At 40.9% G+C, this 14732-nt stretch overlaps 1 protein-coding gene across 2 annotated transcripts; it reads right to left on the reverse strand.

Moving 5' to 3' along the window:
• Nucleotides 1-1651: 1651 nt before the first annotated feature.
• Nucleotides 1652-14167, reverse strand: MAPRE3 (microtubule associated protein RP/EB family member 3). 2 transcript variants are annotated; one of them, XM_015814829.1, is made up of 6 exons: nucleotides 14041-14167; nucleotides 12060-12205; nucleotides 8433-8634; nucleotides 5504-5655; nucleotides 2796-2957; nucleotides 1652-2276 (listed from the first exon to the last, which is right to left on the reverse strand). In XM_015814829.1, the coding sequence occupies exons 1-6, from the start codon at nucleotides 14159-14161 to the stop codon at nucleotides 2208-2210; spliced, it is 852 nt and encodes a 283-aa protein (XP_015670315.1). In that variant the 5' UTR covers nucleotides 14162-14167; the 3' UTR covers nucleotides 1652-2207. The 2 variants fall into 2 exon arrangements, with proteins under 2 accessions (XP_015670315.1, XP_015670314.1); XM_015814828.1 differs by having other exon boundaries at nucleotides 2805-2957; nucleotides 14041-14163.
• Between the last annotated feature and the right edge of the window lie 565 nt (nucleotides 14168-14732).

The following is a 14732-nucleotide window of genomic DNA, read 5'->3' on the forward strand; positions in this document are numbered from 1 at the left end:
GCCATTGCTCCAGCTTCTAATAGCAAATTCCAGCTCAGTTGAGTTCTGTATAAAATACTTTCTTATTTCTACCACCGAGTTTCATTCAATCATCCTGCATTTAAGAATTTATGAAAGGGAAAATGTTATTCACTATGACTGTGCATAATGTTTCCTCTGTATCTCTTGTCTTTTTTTCTGCTCCGTATCACTCAAACGTCCCCATACAGGAATTTCTCTAGACTCCTGAGTGCATTATCTAGCTTATTATGATTCAACTTTATTTAGGTATTAAACACATCTCCTAATATGGCTTATTCTATGATCATCAGTCTTCAAGCTGTAGCCACAGTTTTAATTTCATGATGTTGCAGCTGTCAAAACTATTCTTACAGGCAACAAATTCGCATTTTTAAAGGCAGAATACTGTTCAAAAAATATTTAGGCACAGCGAGTCCTAAAGGGTGACTTGATCCAGAATGGGTTTGGAATGGCTTTGCACACACAAAAAATCCCATAATGAATATTATGGGATTATCCATGCCTCCTGTCTATCCTGTGTATACGTGTGTTTCCATTTCCATCTCATTGGAATACTTTACCCCCCAGAAATAAAGCAGGTGTCCATTCTTCTGGCCATCACAAAGAACGTTAAGACCTAGTTCTGCCAGTTGATATTGGAGTCAAAGACTGATATGTAACATTGGGGATGGTTGGTGCCCACTTTTTAACTCTTAATATTTTAAGACACACTTTTTAAATTCTGTTTTAAATCTAGAAAAATTACTACAGTATGCAATTATAAAAAAGTACCTGCTGTGCCTGGGAAAATGGGAAGTATTTATTCAAATGAAAATACCTGGTAAGATATAACAGATCACCTCCACCTGGGAAAGAGATTTATGTCTTTTTAAATGTCCTTCCTTCCTCTCTCCATTTTCTTTCCTTCCTTTCTCTCCCTGTCTCTTTCCTCCCTCCCTAGCAGTCCTCAGTTTCTTGGCTGCCAAAAAGGAAAATCTTCCTACATAAGCAACTAGAAAAGGGCCTGTCAAAGTCAGGGACTGTTGGTCTGCTCAGAATTGCCATATTCACCTGATTCATCACTGGCTTGTTGCTTCAGGACATGGTGCACTGATATTTTGACAGCAACCATACCAATCCATTCAAGTGGAGATGTGGGTTATGGCACACACATCAGGACAGATTTTAACCACACAAATTTATTTTAAATAAAATGCAACACAGATGCAGGCTTTGCACACCAGTGTCTGATTGAACAGGCAATGCAAACAGGGAGTGGGTCAAGGCAGAGTCTGTGTGGCAAACTTATCCAAACAGCATGAACTAAACCTTGGTAGGGTCAGAATCATAAGTGGAGAGCAAAACATCTGAGCCCTTCCCACTGGCAGACTCAATTGTAACCTGTGGTGTTTGTGGAAAACAGAACATTGTTGGGGAGGTTCCCTTCATGCTTCTTTTCCAAACAACAGGGCTGCCGCGTTCCAAAATTATCTCCCATAAAATCCCAAAAAGAAAAAGCCACCATCTAGTAAATTCTCTTCTTCTTGGGTCTACCTGATATATCAAGTAGAGTGGCTGGAAAACTCATATTCTCAGCAGCATTATTAAAATCCCCCCTACCCCCAAATAAATATTCCAGTCCATTCTCTTCCCCCTCCCCCTGCACCCACCCACTGAGCGAGCTTCTAGTACTGAGCTTGGCCTTTAGGCTCACATGCTCCCAAATTTTCTGAAGCCAGGAGGGGTGCCAGAGCTTGGCTCAGCATGAATATGACAGGCAAAGTGCTAGTGAAATCCAGTACGGAAAAATATACAAAGAATTTGTCTCTCAATATAATACAAGGGATTGCAGCACTCACACCCAAGACAACTGAAATCAATAAATAGGGGTAAATGGGATGGACCAGGAGGAGGAAAAAGAGCCAGGCCACCAATCTAGGAATTCTGCCCCACTACAAGGTATTTACAGTGCTGGTCTTCGCCACCTACTGATGCCTTTTTTTACCATGTAGTTCTGGGCTTCCTGTGGGCTCTGCACAACATACAGAAACCACTGGGGGCCTCTTGTCGATAGAAAACCTGTTATAATATGTGACTGTGGAGGATGAGGCTGTACAATGCAAAACCTTAAATGTCCATGGTAAGTGAGGAGCATGGGGTGATCTGTCATAGCCAGACAGCGAGAAATCAAGTGTGCTTTCGCATAGCTAATATTCATCCTGATCTTCTGGATGTTGCTCGCCCACTTCCTCATCCTCTGGAGGGGCAAAGCCTTCCTGTAAGAATATAGTGAGAAATAGTGAGATTATCGTAGCTATTCAAATTCAAATTCAAATTTATTTGATTTATATACCGCCCTTCTCCCTTGCNACTATAATAATATAAAATTATACCCAATTTAAAATTTTAGAGTTTCAGATTTATGCCAGACCGGCCTCTTGGAACAGATAGGTCTTTAGGGCTCGGCGGAAGAGGCGTATGTCCCCCATTGTACGGAGGTCAGGGGGCAGCTCATTCCATAGGGTAGGAGCTGCCACAGAGAAGGCTCTCCCCCTGGGGGTCACCAGCCAGCATTGTCCGGCCGACGGCACCCTGAGGAGGCCTAATCTGTGGGAGCGGACTGGTCGAAGGGAGGTATGTGGCAGAAGGCGGTCCTGCAGATAATCTGGTCCACTGCCATATATAGTGTGTTCCCCTCTATCCATGCATGCAAGGCACATGGCTCATGCTGCAGACATTGATAAACAAGCCCCAAACTAACTCCCTGGAAATAGTGATCAAAGCTGCTCACATACTTCACTGACCTCTGTAGCATACAGGATGCTTATGATGCCTGAAATGATGGGGCTGTTCTCACTCTCGTGCTCCTGGCAGATCAGCTCAATGTCCCGCAGTTTGCTAAAGTAGAAGTCACGCTCTTTCTCCAGCCCATCCACTGTCAGTTTCAAATCCATCAACTATCAAAATAAAGACAACCAACAAAATTGAAGAGAAGAATGAGAATCAGCATAGTAATGACAGCCCTGATATATGTCACTCATAAACTCATGTCCAGCACACCAGGCAAGCATACTCTGCAACTGAGAGGTACCCAACCATTGTAGCACTAATGTCTGGGCATAAAGTACTTGTTAAGTGGTGTGTAGAAGCAGCAAGAGCCTTTGGAAGCAATTGCAGTTCCTTGGGAGAGGAGTTTTCTGAAAGAGAAAAACATTACTCATTTTGTAGACAACAAATTTTCTCCTGAAGTTCTTAAAAGAAATAGTGTTTAATACTAGGTCAGTGGTGGCGAACCTATGGCACGTGTGCCAGAGGCGGCACTCGGAGCCCTCTCTGTGGGCATGCGTGCCATTGTCCCAGCCCCGCCTCTCCCTGCGGCCCCCTCCTCTCCAGCAGCCCCCCTGGAGGAGAGTTGCCCCCAGGCGCGGCCTGCACGGAGCAGCGCAGCCAAGGACATAGCCGGGCAGCAGGGACAAGACTCCGCCCTCACGCTCCATAGCGTGCAGATGATGCTGCGGGGTGTGGGCGGAGGGCGTGGCTGCCATGGCGCTGCAGGGCTGCCTGGGTGATCTGCTACGGCGGGCCATTGAGGCAGTGCATGGCCCTGTGGGTGGGCAGAGCAGGGGGCGGGCAGGGGCAGAGCAGGGGGCGAATTTTGGGCACTCGGTCTCTAAAAGGTTCGCCATCACTGTACTAGGTTATACAAGAGGACCTTCTTTAATAAAACATCAAGCCTCCCAACTTCATAAGAATGTTACAGGTTTTAAATGTATAGATATTCAGTTTCTGTAACACTCCTTCACTAAAGCAACTGGTAAACTAAAGTGAACTAATAAAGCATATTTGTTCACTGATTCTAAAAGCAACTGGACTTCAAAACAGCACTTACACTGTTTTAATAACTCCTATTTTAATTTGGAAATAGAAAATTCCTTTCATCTAGAACAGACATATCAAACTCGCGACGTCACATGATGTCATGCAATGTATCGGAACTTTTTCCCCATTGCCGGCAATGGGGTGGGCGCGGTTTCGTCGTGACGCATCTGGCCCGTGGGCCAGCAGTTTGACACCCCTGATCTAGAATGAAAGAAAATAGTAGAGAATAGCCAGAGAAAAGGAGTCAAACAAAATTTAAGATAGCTTGAATGATGCATTTGGTTTTTGACTGAAAAGATTAGGGATTACCCTGGAAAAATAATCTCCTATGCCATAAAAGTTTGCATGGAGGAAACGTGGTGAAATGTCCTGATTACCATATGAGCAAGAAGAATCTGGATTTGGATCACTGGTCAGACACAAATGCTAGTTTGACTAGAATAGGTTGGGCACTTTATTATGTTGTGAGAACCTAATCAATTTTTTTTCTGTAACATGAACCTGGACATAATAATTACTATAATTAAATGTATTGGATGCCCAGGTGGGCAGCATACCAAACTAGACAAAATATAAAAAGAGCTAAAAATATGTCATAATATGACTGATTTGTTTGGATATAGCATGCTATGTAAACACAGCAAATGTATTACATTAATTCAAATTTGGCATGTTGTGGGAGCTCAACCAAAATTTACTGTATGCCAGTTACTATCTATCATGGCTATACAATAGATGTTACAGCCATTTCAAGCTACTGGATAGTTTTGGAATTTTGAATTATAAAATGGCAGCCAGTGGGAAAGGCTCAGATGGACACAAAGTAAACATTGGTGATTTATGTCTTTCTAGAAACCAGTTAGGCAGCAAGATGCCAAAATAGTGGTTTCTGCCAGATCTTTGTACTTCCCTCCATCTAATCTACAGCATAGAGCTATTGGGAGAACAAAAGAGTGCAGAATAAATTGGAGGACCTTCAATCTACCATCTAGTCCAGTCTTTATCAACTGAGTGTCCTTTAGACGTGTATATGTTTATTTAAATAAATTGGCCACCCAATTCCAGTGGACCCTGAGTAATGTACAAAACTAGAAAAACATGAAAAAGTTAAAAACATAAAATCAGACAGGTAGTCCATAATAAAATAATCTGGTAAACAAAATCAACAAAACAACACAGGGCCTTCAACAAATCATAAATATCAACCCCCGTCTTGGGATCAAAATCACATTTCCAAAGCTTTACAGAACCCTAAGAAAGAGAATTCCATCTTGATTTCGGCCGGGGAGGGGGATGCTGCTCCAGAAGGTGGCGGATTCAATTCTGCTTCAGAGTAATAGATCCTTCTTCAGAGAGTGAACCAGGATGAATTTCCTGTCATACCTTCTAAGGAAAAAGCAAATCTACTTCCACAACACCCAACACCATAGCAGAGCAAGAGGCAGATCCCCTCCAGCTTGTGACAATAAAATAATGAATGCAGGAAAGACCTTTGTAAATATTGGGGTTGCCAAAGGAAGATATTCTATTCTCTCTCTCTCTCTCTCTCTCTCTCTCTCTCTCTCTCTCTCTCTCTCTCTCTCTCTCGTTCTCTCTCTCTCACTGCACTACCTTCTTGCCCCACCTGTTGGTTAAGCTCCAGGATCTGGGCATCAGCTTCACTGCCCCCATTCCGAGCCAAAGGAGGATTTTTCCGTACAATATTGCTGGGAGTGATGTTCACTCGAGCTGGATTCGGCATGTTCTTGGGGCCTGTTGGGGAGGTTCTCTGTGGAACTTTATGAAATAAAAAAAAAAGTTTAGTCTATGTCCTTTCATCATGGGACCCACCCACCATTGCTGAGCCAGGCCAAATGAAAGCCTAAGACATAATGGTTAAGCATATATGCACAGCTAGAGTCCCAGTGCTGTCTGCTGAGACTTCCTGGACACAGAAAGGAACGGTCAAGATCAGAGTTCTTGCGCTTCAAAGTTCCAGAGAAAGACAGACTCTGAAGAAGCCAGGCGTTAAACTTTCCTACTTATAAACACAATTCAAACAAAGGTGGCAGCAGCATAAAGCTACATGCAGCTTTCCCTCAGCCGGTCGCAAAGCCATCCCAGCATGTGCTGCTGCCCCTCTACAGCAAAGCAAGCAAGCCCAGCTGGGGAAAGACATGCAGAACCAGGAGGTAGCCTTTGGATCCCATTCCCTTCTCAAATAGTCAAGGTAGGCATCTTTATCATTCTATCTGGTGCTTCTAGTTCAGTGTTTCTCAGCCTTGGCAACTTTCGTTTGTGGACTTCAACTCTTAGAAATTCCCCAGCCAGCCAGGCTGGATGGGAAATTCTGGGAATTGAAGTCTACACCTCTGAAAGTTGTCAAGGCGGAGAAACACTGTTCTAGTTCTTTCCTGTGGAACTTTCACTCTATATGGCTTACACAAATAAGCAGACAACACATCTTCCTCTTGAGCAGAAAATTCAGTTAGAAGAAAAGTTAACTATTAGAACCCTCATTGTTCTAGGATCCAAACTGAGTCGGGACAAGAGGTTTAATCTTCCGAGCTTTCGGACTTGTGCTGGATCCCATCCTCAGGGAACTTCTCTCTACCACAGTGGTTCTCAACCTGTGGGTCGGGACCCCATTTGGGGTCGATCGACCATTTCATGGGGGTCGCCAAGCAAGGCTGTCCGCCATTTTTTTTGTCTGCCATTTTTTTCCCCTTTTCCGGCGGGTGCCTTACCTCCCTTGGGCTGGGCCAGCTGGTGGTCGGCCTGCTCCGTCTCTGCCGCTTGCCAGCTACGCCTCGGCNCCTGATTGCATGTGGCTTTTTAGTTGTTGATGGGAGTGTTGATGACTGGCTATTAAAATGACTTAATAGCCGGCCATCAACGCCCCAATCAACAACTAAAAAGCCACATGCAACTAGGCACCACATAAATATTATGCATAGAATAACCCAAAGCACACATTCTGGTAGAGAGACGTTACCTAAGGATGGTCTCCAGCACAAGTCCGAAAGCTCGGAAGACTAAACCTCTGGTTCTGGTGACTGACCCAGATTGAATCCTGCAACATTATCCTCGGACACGTATATTTGCCTTTATTCCTCACTGTTCTACTAAATTCTTTCTAAAACTCTTTTCATTTTTCTTCAGCTGCTTGCTGATACATCAGAATTAACTTAAGTAAGACATCAAGATGAACAGCCACTCTTGAAATCCAGCAGGAGTTTTAATACTAATGTGGAATGAGAGTTTTTCTCACTTCTGCTGAAAGCATGGTCTGATTAAAAATCTAGAAAAACAACACTTCCTAAATAGCTCTACCAGCAAGTATCTTGAAGACAACGAGAGCTTGAATGCAGATAGCCAGGTTTAAAACTTTTTTTTTTGAGGGGGGGTTAAAAATGGGAAATCTGTTGCCTTTCAGATGCTAATGAACGAAAATTTCCAGGAGCCCCAATCAATATGGCCAAGAATGGGGCATGCTAGGAATTACAGGCAGTCCTTGACTTACAACCACAAATTTCTGTTGCCAAATGAGACAGTTAAGTGAGTTTTGTCCCATTTTATGACCTTACTTGCCACAGTTGTTAAGTGAATCACTGCGGTTGTTAATTGAATCTTGCTTCTGCAATGATTTTGCTTGTCAAAAGGTTGCAAAAAATGACCACATGACCCTGGGACACAGCAACCGTCCTAACTATGAGTCAGTTTCTAAGCTGATCTGAATTTTGATCACGTGACCATGGGGATGCTGCAACGGTTGTGTGAAAAACGGTCATAGGTCACTTTTTTCAATGCTATTGTAACTTTGAATGGTCACTAAACAAACTGTTGTAAGTCAAGGACTACCTGTATAGTTCTGCAATCCTTGCAATACAAGTTCCCTATCCATGCAATAAAACTCTCATGAGCAAATTATCCTCTTCTAGACTACTAGGAAGAGAGAAACAAGATGGCTAACTGGCCAATAATGGAAAGGCCCCCTCAAATAGCTAGTGTTACAATTTTTGATGTAGGTTCTGTTGATGGTCAGATGAATTTGGATACAGGAGCTCTGGATTTATATTACTGATCCCAGGACCCTACTTAATTAGTAGAACAGAAGTGAGCAAAAGTAACTCTAAGTAGAATGAATCTTTTGATCAGATCATAGCTTTCTCCTATTAAGGCAAAGTTTGGCTAGTCCTAGCACCGATTTTCTTTTGAAAAAAGCATCTACGCTCCATTAGCTTGCCTGGTTACAGTATTTGCTGAGATGAAAGGTTCCACAGGGCAACGCTGCCAGTCCCCACCAAAATCACATCTGTATGCTGGAGTATGTAACTTTCATGGGAACAAGAATGCAGTGTCTTGTCAATTGGTTTGACCCTTGCTCATTTCTACCTTTACTTACTGCCATTCCAAAATCCAGATATTTACCACTAAGCATGGAATCAAATCAGTAAGGGTTTGGTTCTTCTTCCCTCCCACTGCTACCCAGGAGTTGCCAAGCTGGATGCCAGGAAGCTGAGGTCATGCTAGAGGCGGGATCCAGGGTTCCCAGCTGTCTCTAGCAACATTACCTGCAGTGCCAATGGGTTTCTTGTGTTTGTTGAAGATCTGATCACCTGGGTTTGGAGCGGGTGCCACTTCCTGGCCTTGCCTCGCCAATAATGGATTGTACTCCTTTCCATCATAGTTGGCATCAAAGAATTTCTTAAACCATTGAATGAATTCAAAGTTATCTTGGAACTTTCCTTTTACCAATCTCTCCACTGGGATGATCTGTAACAGCAAAAGTCCATGAAAAGTAACATTCTTTGTAAAATTAATATTTTCCTCACTTTTCAATATTTATTCAGTATAACATAACAGATGCTCAGTGGGTCAGAGCACTGGCAGAACAGTCATTGTGTTTGTAAGAAATTCAACACTGCTAATACATGTGATTTATTTTAATGTGACTTTAAAATAGGAATTTGCTAGTTATTATAATGTATAAATCTGAGTGGGTGTCATAATTGAATTTACATAATACAAAGCATATTCAAAGTATGCATGTATTATTTTTATTCTAACAAACTGTTCTACTTAAGAGTAGAAGGCTTTGTACGTGTATAGTTCCTACATTTAAAGACTCTTGTTTCTTGACCTCCCATGCAACAAACTGAAAAGTCTCCAGTTATACAGGAACACCATGCATACCCTGAAACTCCAGTAGAATAGGTTACTTGTTCTCTTTACCTATTGCTGGAGTGGATATAATTTTCAAACAGATTAATCAGAGTTTCTCTGAAATATTAGTACCATACTTTCTTCAAATTTCTCAGTTTACAGACTTGGGATCACTGAACAGTCAGCAATTATATGATTTGTTTTAATTATCTATTTTAATTTATTCTGTAATATGTATACTTTACACTATAAGCAGAGTTGAGTTTCATTTGAATAAAAAATTGTTATATTTAGCAAACAAATTAATCAATAAAAAGCTTCAATTTGTAAAAAGCTGCTAAGCATCTCTGTTTAATTTATGGTGCCTTTCCAAACATTCTACACAATCTTTCACAAACTTGTATTAAATGGTTCTATTAGGACTAGCAGTTCCAAAATCTAGATAATCACTAAGTGATAGAGAAATCTTTGCAGTCCAGAACTGATAGCTGTGGTTCTATATCACTGGAAAAAGGTGTGAAATTAAGATGCCCTGGCTACCTGATTTTCATGAACTGCACATTTATTCAAAGACTTAGCAAAAACAGTGAACCTTAGCTGCGGCTTACATTGTTAATCCTTAAAATTAAAGCAGGGCCAACTACTAGGCTAACTCCATCCCAGGAAATGGCTACCATGGGGAACAAGATATGTGATTACATGGGTTTTAGGTATGATCCAGACAAAGGTATTGATATTCCTAAAAGCTTAATATGCCAGATTGGGATCCTGAGTCTCATGCCCATTTAATTAGCTAAGTGACCCATCTGAACCAAAATTTTGCTTACTACTAGAGTAACAGGCTTAATTAGCTTGTGGGAATTATAAGCAAAGGATAACTTAATATCCTGGGCAACTATATCAATCAAAATTGGACAGATTTGGTGGTAATCTGCATTACAACATGTGCAGTCTACACCTGCTCACCATCTTATCTTAAGACTTTCTACAGCTACAGCAAGGCTTTTAATCAATATCCATCATTGTCTTTATTTTAGATCCATTCTTCCATTTAGAAGCTCTGATGAGAGTTAGATATAATAATATTTGAAGCAGGGAAGTGGTAGGTTGTGAACATGCTTATATGACACTTCTAGAACTATAGTGACTGTCAAGCAACCTCCTTTTTTGCCCCTGCATAGCATATTGTTCCACATAAGGAACAATAACTGGCTAATGTACTAAAATAAGTGTCCCTAGAAGAAACTCTTGTGCCAGCCAAACATAAAGGAGATTGTAACAATGCAACAGATTCAACTGATTCCAGAGCGTTAAAGCTCTGGAAGTTCCTTGTTGACGTCTATATTCCAAAAGATGAAAAAGGCCCTGCATTATCTGAGCTACAACATTTAATTTGACTGAAAGGAATTGCTACAGAAGGAGGGTATATAAAATATTTACTAGAGCACATATCAATCTCACAGCTGTAGAGGTGGAATGAACATCATAAGGGCCAAGAACAAAAAGAGATTTGGCCTCTACATCTGCCGCTAATAAAGCATGTTTTCAAATCATCCCCTAAATTCTGGCATGTGGACTATAGAAAGTACTGATGATGCTTTCCCAATTCCAGAAGGCATTTTTCTTCCAAGCAAAGATGACAGAGATTATACCTATCAGTACAAGCTGCAAGTTTCTTAGAATCAGTAAAAGCCTCCTTCTACAAACAGAGTAGAGCAGGGGTATCAAACTGCCGGCCCATAGGCCGGATGCATCATAGCAAAACCCCGCCCACCCCATTGCCGGCAATGGGAAAAAAATCACGACAAGTCATGCGACGTTGCGAGTTTGACACCCCTGGAGTAAAGTAATTTTACTACTGTTTTGAGAGCAACAATCTGAGAAAAGATGGGAGATAAATCCAGAAGCACATGAGATTAAAAAAGGTTAATGCAAAATGGAGTTCAAATGTAATAAATTACTGCATAAAGACTAGAGAAAGCTAGTTTAAAGAGATTTTTAGTAGGATAGCATCTTTTTGTTTTATATCAATGTTTGTAAATCACAATTTGAAGTTGGTAGAATGTGTATGGGTGAGCATGTATGGGAAACTGCCAGCCTAATAAAAGAAAAGATGGCAAATGCAACAGACCAGGGGAATAAAACAAAGAGTTCCTCATCAAAAACCTTGATGGAGTGCCAAATGTTCATGGCTCTTCTCAACAAAAGCAAAGTGAGGATCATCCAGAAGGCAGGCACTGCCACAAAAAAGGTCTGGTTCTGGGGTTTAACTGAAGAAAGCCAGAGCACGCCAACCTTGCAAGATTGAATTGGCTAGGTAGATACTATGGCAGATAGGCAGTCCCTCAAGTAACCAGGCCTTATGCCTTATAGGGCCTCATACTGTATTTAACAACCAGTATCTTGAATCACACTCAGAAACAAATTGGCAACCAGTACAGCTCACAAAGCAGAGATGTCATGTGGGCATACCAAGGCATGCCCATCACTTCTCACATCACTACATTCTGGATCAGTTGAAGCTTAAAGAAAATGTCTAGCAATACTAATAGTGCAGTCATTTATTTCCTTGAGCAAGTATTTTGAGAAACAAGGCCAAGATGCCTATTTATTTTGTACATTTATATACCATGTGCTCTCAAGCAACAAGCTGGCCCACAGCACTTGAGATTCTACTCTGACTCCAGGAATGTATACAAGTTGCCATTCTGGAGACAGAACATTCATTTTCCCTGGAATGCACCAAACTGGCAATTCCTACTTTGGAAGACTGACTTCTAGAAAACTATGGGGGACAACTCTATCTATTTCTACATGGAACTACAAAAAGATACAGTACATTAGTAACTGCACAAGCCAGCCCAGCCAAAAATTGAAGCAAGAGAAAGAAAAGCAACTACAGAAGCCATCCACTCTAGTGGTTTAGTCTATCTAACTATGCAAAGGCAGGTCTGTTTTAGCCTATCGGGAAGCCTCAACCACACACTGATACAAAAAGAAAACTCTTATCTGCCTGCTGTCTAGCAGAAACCCACCTTGTCCACACCCATCTTCTTGAATGCAGCCTGTAACACCTTGAAGTTGTGTATATATTCATGCTCCAATTTGGCCTGAAACTTCACCTTCCTCAAGTGAATGCAGCCAGGAAATAGCATGTCCATGAACTGGCAATAGGCAGCCCCTGTCAAGGACAGAAAGACACACACAAACTAGTTTCTACCCACACCTGCTGCCTTTTACAACTAGATCAGAACCCTTTCATCTACAACAATTTGGAAATCCCCTCTCATTAGATTTTCAACTCCCTTCCTCTTAATTCTAACAAGCACAACTCAGGCTTTTTGAGCCCTAGTCAATTTCTTGGGGGCCAGAGAATTGCCCGGCCAGCAAAAATCCCAGAAAATACAGATACAGAAAATGTTCCAAGCAGTATGAGCTCAGAAAGACTATTTTGTGTTTAGCATATCCAGGCTCAGAATAAAATGGGCAGTTATGTCTCACATTTTTTTAAAAAAATCTTACGAAATGAATAGCTTTAAACTATGGAGAAAAAATGAGTGCATTATCCAGTGACAGGTAAAGATTCTACCACCTTTCCTATGGGCTGGAGTTAATTGAGGAGGTAATACAGACCAAAAAGAGTTAGCTAAACTCATGCTGAGAGATGGAAAGAATAATTTTGAACTGCATCTTCATGGAGAGAAATGCACTTTGGAGATGACAGACACACAGATTTCAAGTATTGCCTGAATTTAATAATACTGTGCATTTGTAGTTATGTAGTATTGGGATTAAGTGAAAGGAGAAACAGGGAATGGTAGTTCAACTTTTAATCCCCTTAAATACAATTTCTCTCTCTGTCTCTCTCTCCCCGCTCTCTCTCTCTCAACAAAACATTGCTATCACCCCAATCAAAGTCTACATGTTTTATTGGGGGAGAATTGACTTACATCCATTAGATTTGAGAGTGTAGTTATGTGAAGTGCGTTGTTCTTTGCTTCATGCATATACTAACATGCTGGCTAGATTTATACAACATGCTAAACTAAGCTAAAATGGATTTGTGTAGTTTGCATTTCAATGTGTTATGTGACTGCATCCATTCTTAATATCTTGTATAAATAAAATTATCCAATTAAGCCATATTATGGTTTGTCTGGTTATAGCATGTTACATAGCAATAGTATTTTGTTAATCTAGGAACAGGATTCAGTATGAAGTATCAACCTGAATATTTGTGCTGGACTTTTCTAACTTAGTAATGGCAGGTGCCTATATTACTTTCTTCCCTCAAGAAAAAATGGTGGCCTGAGTCCACCTAATGGGGCTCCTGAGCTAACAACAAATTTGATTTTTAAAAAAAAGATGTAACCTGCCTGATATGTAAGTTTGTAGCTATTTTTAAATTTTCTTGTTAGTGGATGTTTGTTGTATGTCATATAATGTGTATTTATATATTCTCTGGTGTGAGCTTTCATTCTGAGGAAGGTTTCCAAATGCATATGCATTGTGCATATATATTAAATATTTTGTTCTGCAACTGGACTTTCAAGTTGTGCAATCCAAAAGCTGAGTTACTCTTTTCACTGAACTTTACAGGCAGATTGCTAAATGCATACAGTATACATCATGTTTATTTTAAGTAGTAGTATAATTTTAGGACCTTACGTTATTTTTTCCCCTAAATATTGGACAGCAGATACCATCCCAAGTATTTTTATACTTAAGGCTAATAGGTCTCACTGCAAAACTCCAGGCTAACACTAGAAGGGGGCAACCCCCCCCCCTCCAGCATTTTAGTTACTTCTTTGCTGCCATTTGGAGGTCACCCAGATTTTTTGGCACCCCAGATCTGCAAAAATATACAACAGGTATTACAACAGGCTATAAGCTCAATAAATAAATAAATCCTGCTCTTCCCTACCAGGGAACATTTAAACTATTATGAACTTGGTTCCAGTGAAAGAGTTTTCCAATAAAATGTTTTTCTAGAGAGTTTCTTTACTGTCACAGTACCTGAGCAAAGCTGCTCAATCTTGGTGTAGTTGAGCTGCAGAGAGTCATTGACCCATGCTAGCATGTCATGACGACTCAAGTTCTCACTAGTCACAGACGTGGAATACACATTGACGGCCATGCCCCAACTGTAAAAAGAAGAGAAAGCAAGAGTTAATTCATCACAAATTACCAGGGAGCAAAAACCAAAACCCTAAGCTTTGCCACAAAGACAAGCATCTAGTCCCTTAAATACATTAATTTGAAATGTGTCTCGGCACTAGTCTCTGAGCTGCTTACATAAGCAAACAAAGAAGTATGGCAAGGAAAAATAAGCGGCTAGAAGTCTTCCCATCCATATTAAGTCACTGATATATTGATCCTAAGGGAAAGTTAGAAGAATTTACTTGCAGGTCATTTCATAGCCTTATTTCCTGGCTATACCGGTAACGTTTAACAATCAACCAGAGAAAGAGATAATCAGATGGAGATTAGTGTGAAAAGGATCACATGAAGATTCAGAAGCATCATTTTAAGTGCTGTAGAGACAGGCCAGTTTTTTTTTTTACTACATGTAAAACCAGATAAAATAAAACAGCAGTGGATCCTAGAACATACCATATGGAAATCAGAACACATAACCACTAAAAGAGAACGTGTTTCTTCAAAGACTGTTAGTAATCACCACTAACACCTCTGATTTAGTGCAAGTT

The sequence above is a fragment of the Protobothrops mucrosquamatus genome, unplaced genomic scaffold, assembly GCF_001527695.2.
Source record: "Protobothrops mucrosquamatus isolate PMUCROS unplaced genomic scaffold, P.Mucros_1.0 scaffold286, whole genome shotgun sequence".
Lineage (NCBI taxonomy): Eukaryota > Metazoa > Chordata > Lepidosauria > Squamata > Viperidae > Protobothrops > Protobothrops mucrosquamatus.

Excerpts from the sequence above, each read along its gene's own strand:
- MAPRE3 (XM_015814829.1), bottom strand. The coding sequence starts at position 14,161 with ATGGCCGTCAATGTGTATTCCACGTCTGTGACTAGTGAGAACTTGAGT. Across the intron at positions 5,656-8,432 it reads GAAACCCATTGGCACTGCAG|TTCCACAGAGAACCTCCCCA; the intron begins GTAATGTTGCTA and ends TATTTCATAAAG. Across the intron at positions 2,277-2,795 it reads ATGCTACAGAGGTCAGTGAA|GAAGGCTTTGCCCCTCCAGA; the intron begins GTATGTGAGCAG and ends ATATTCTTACAG.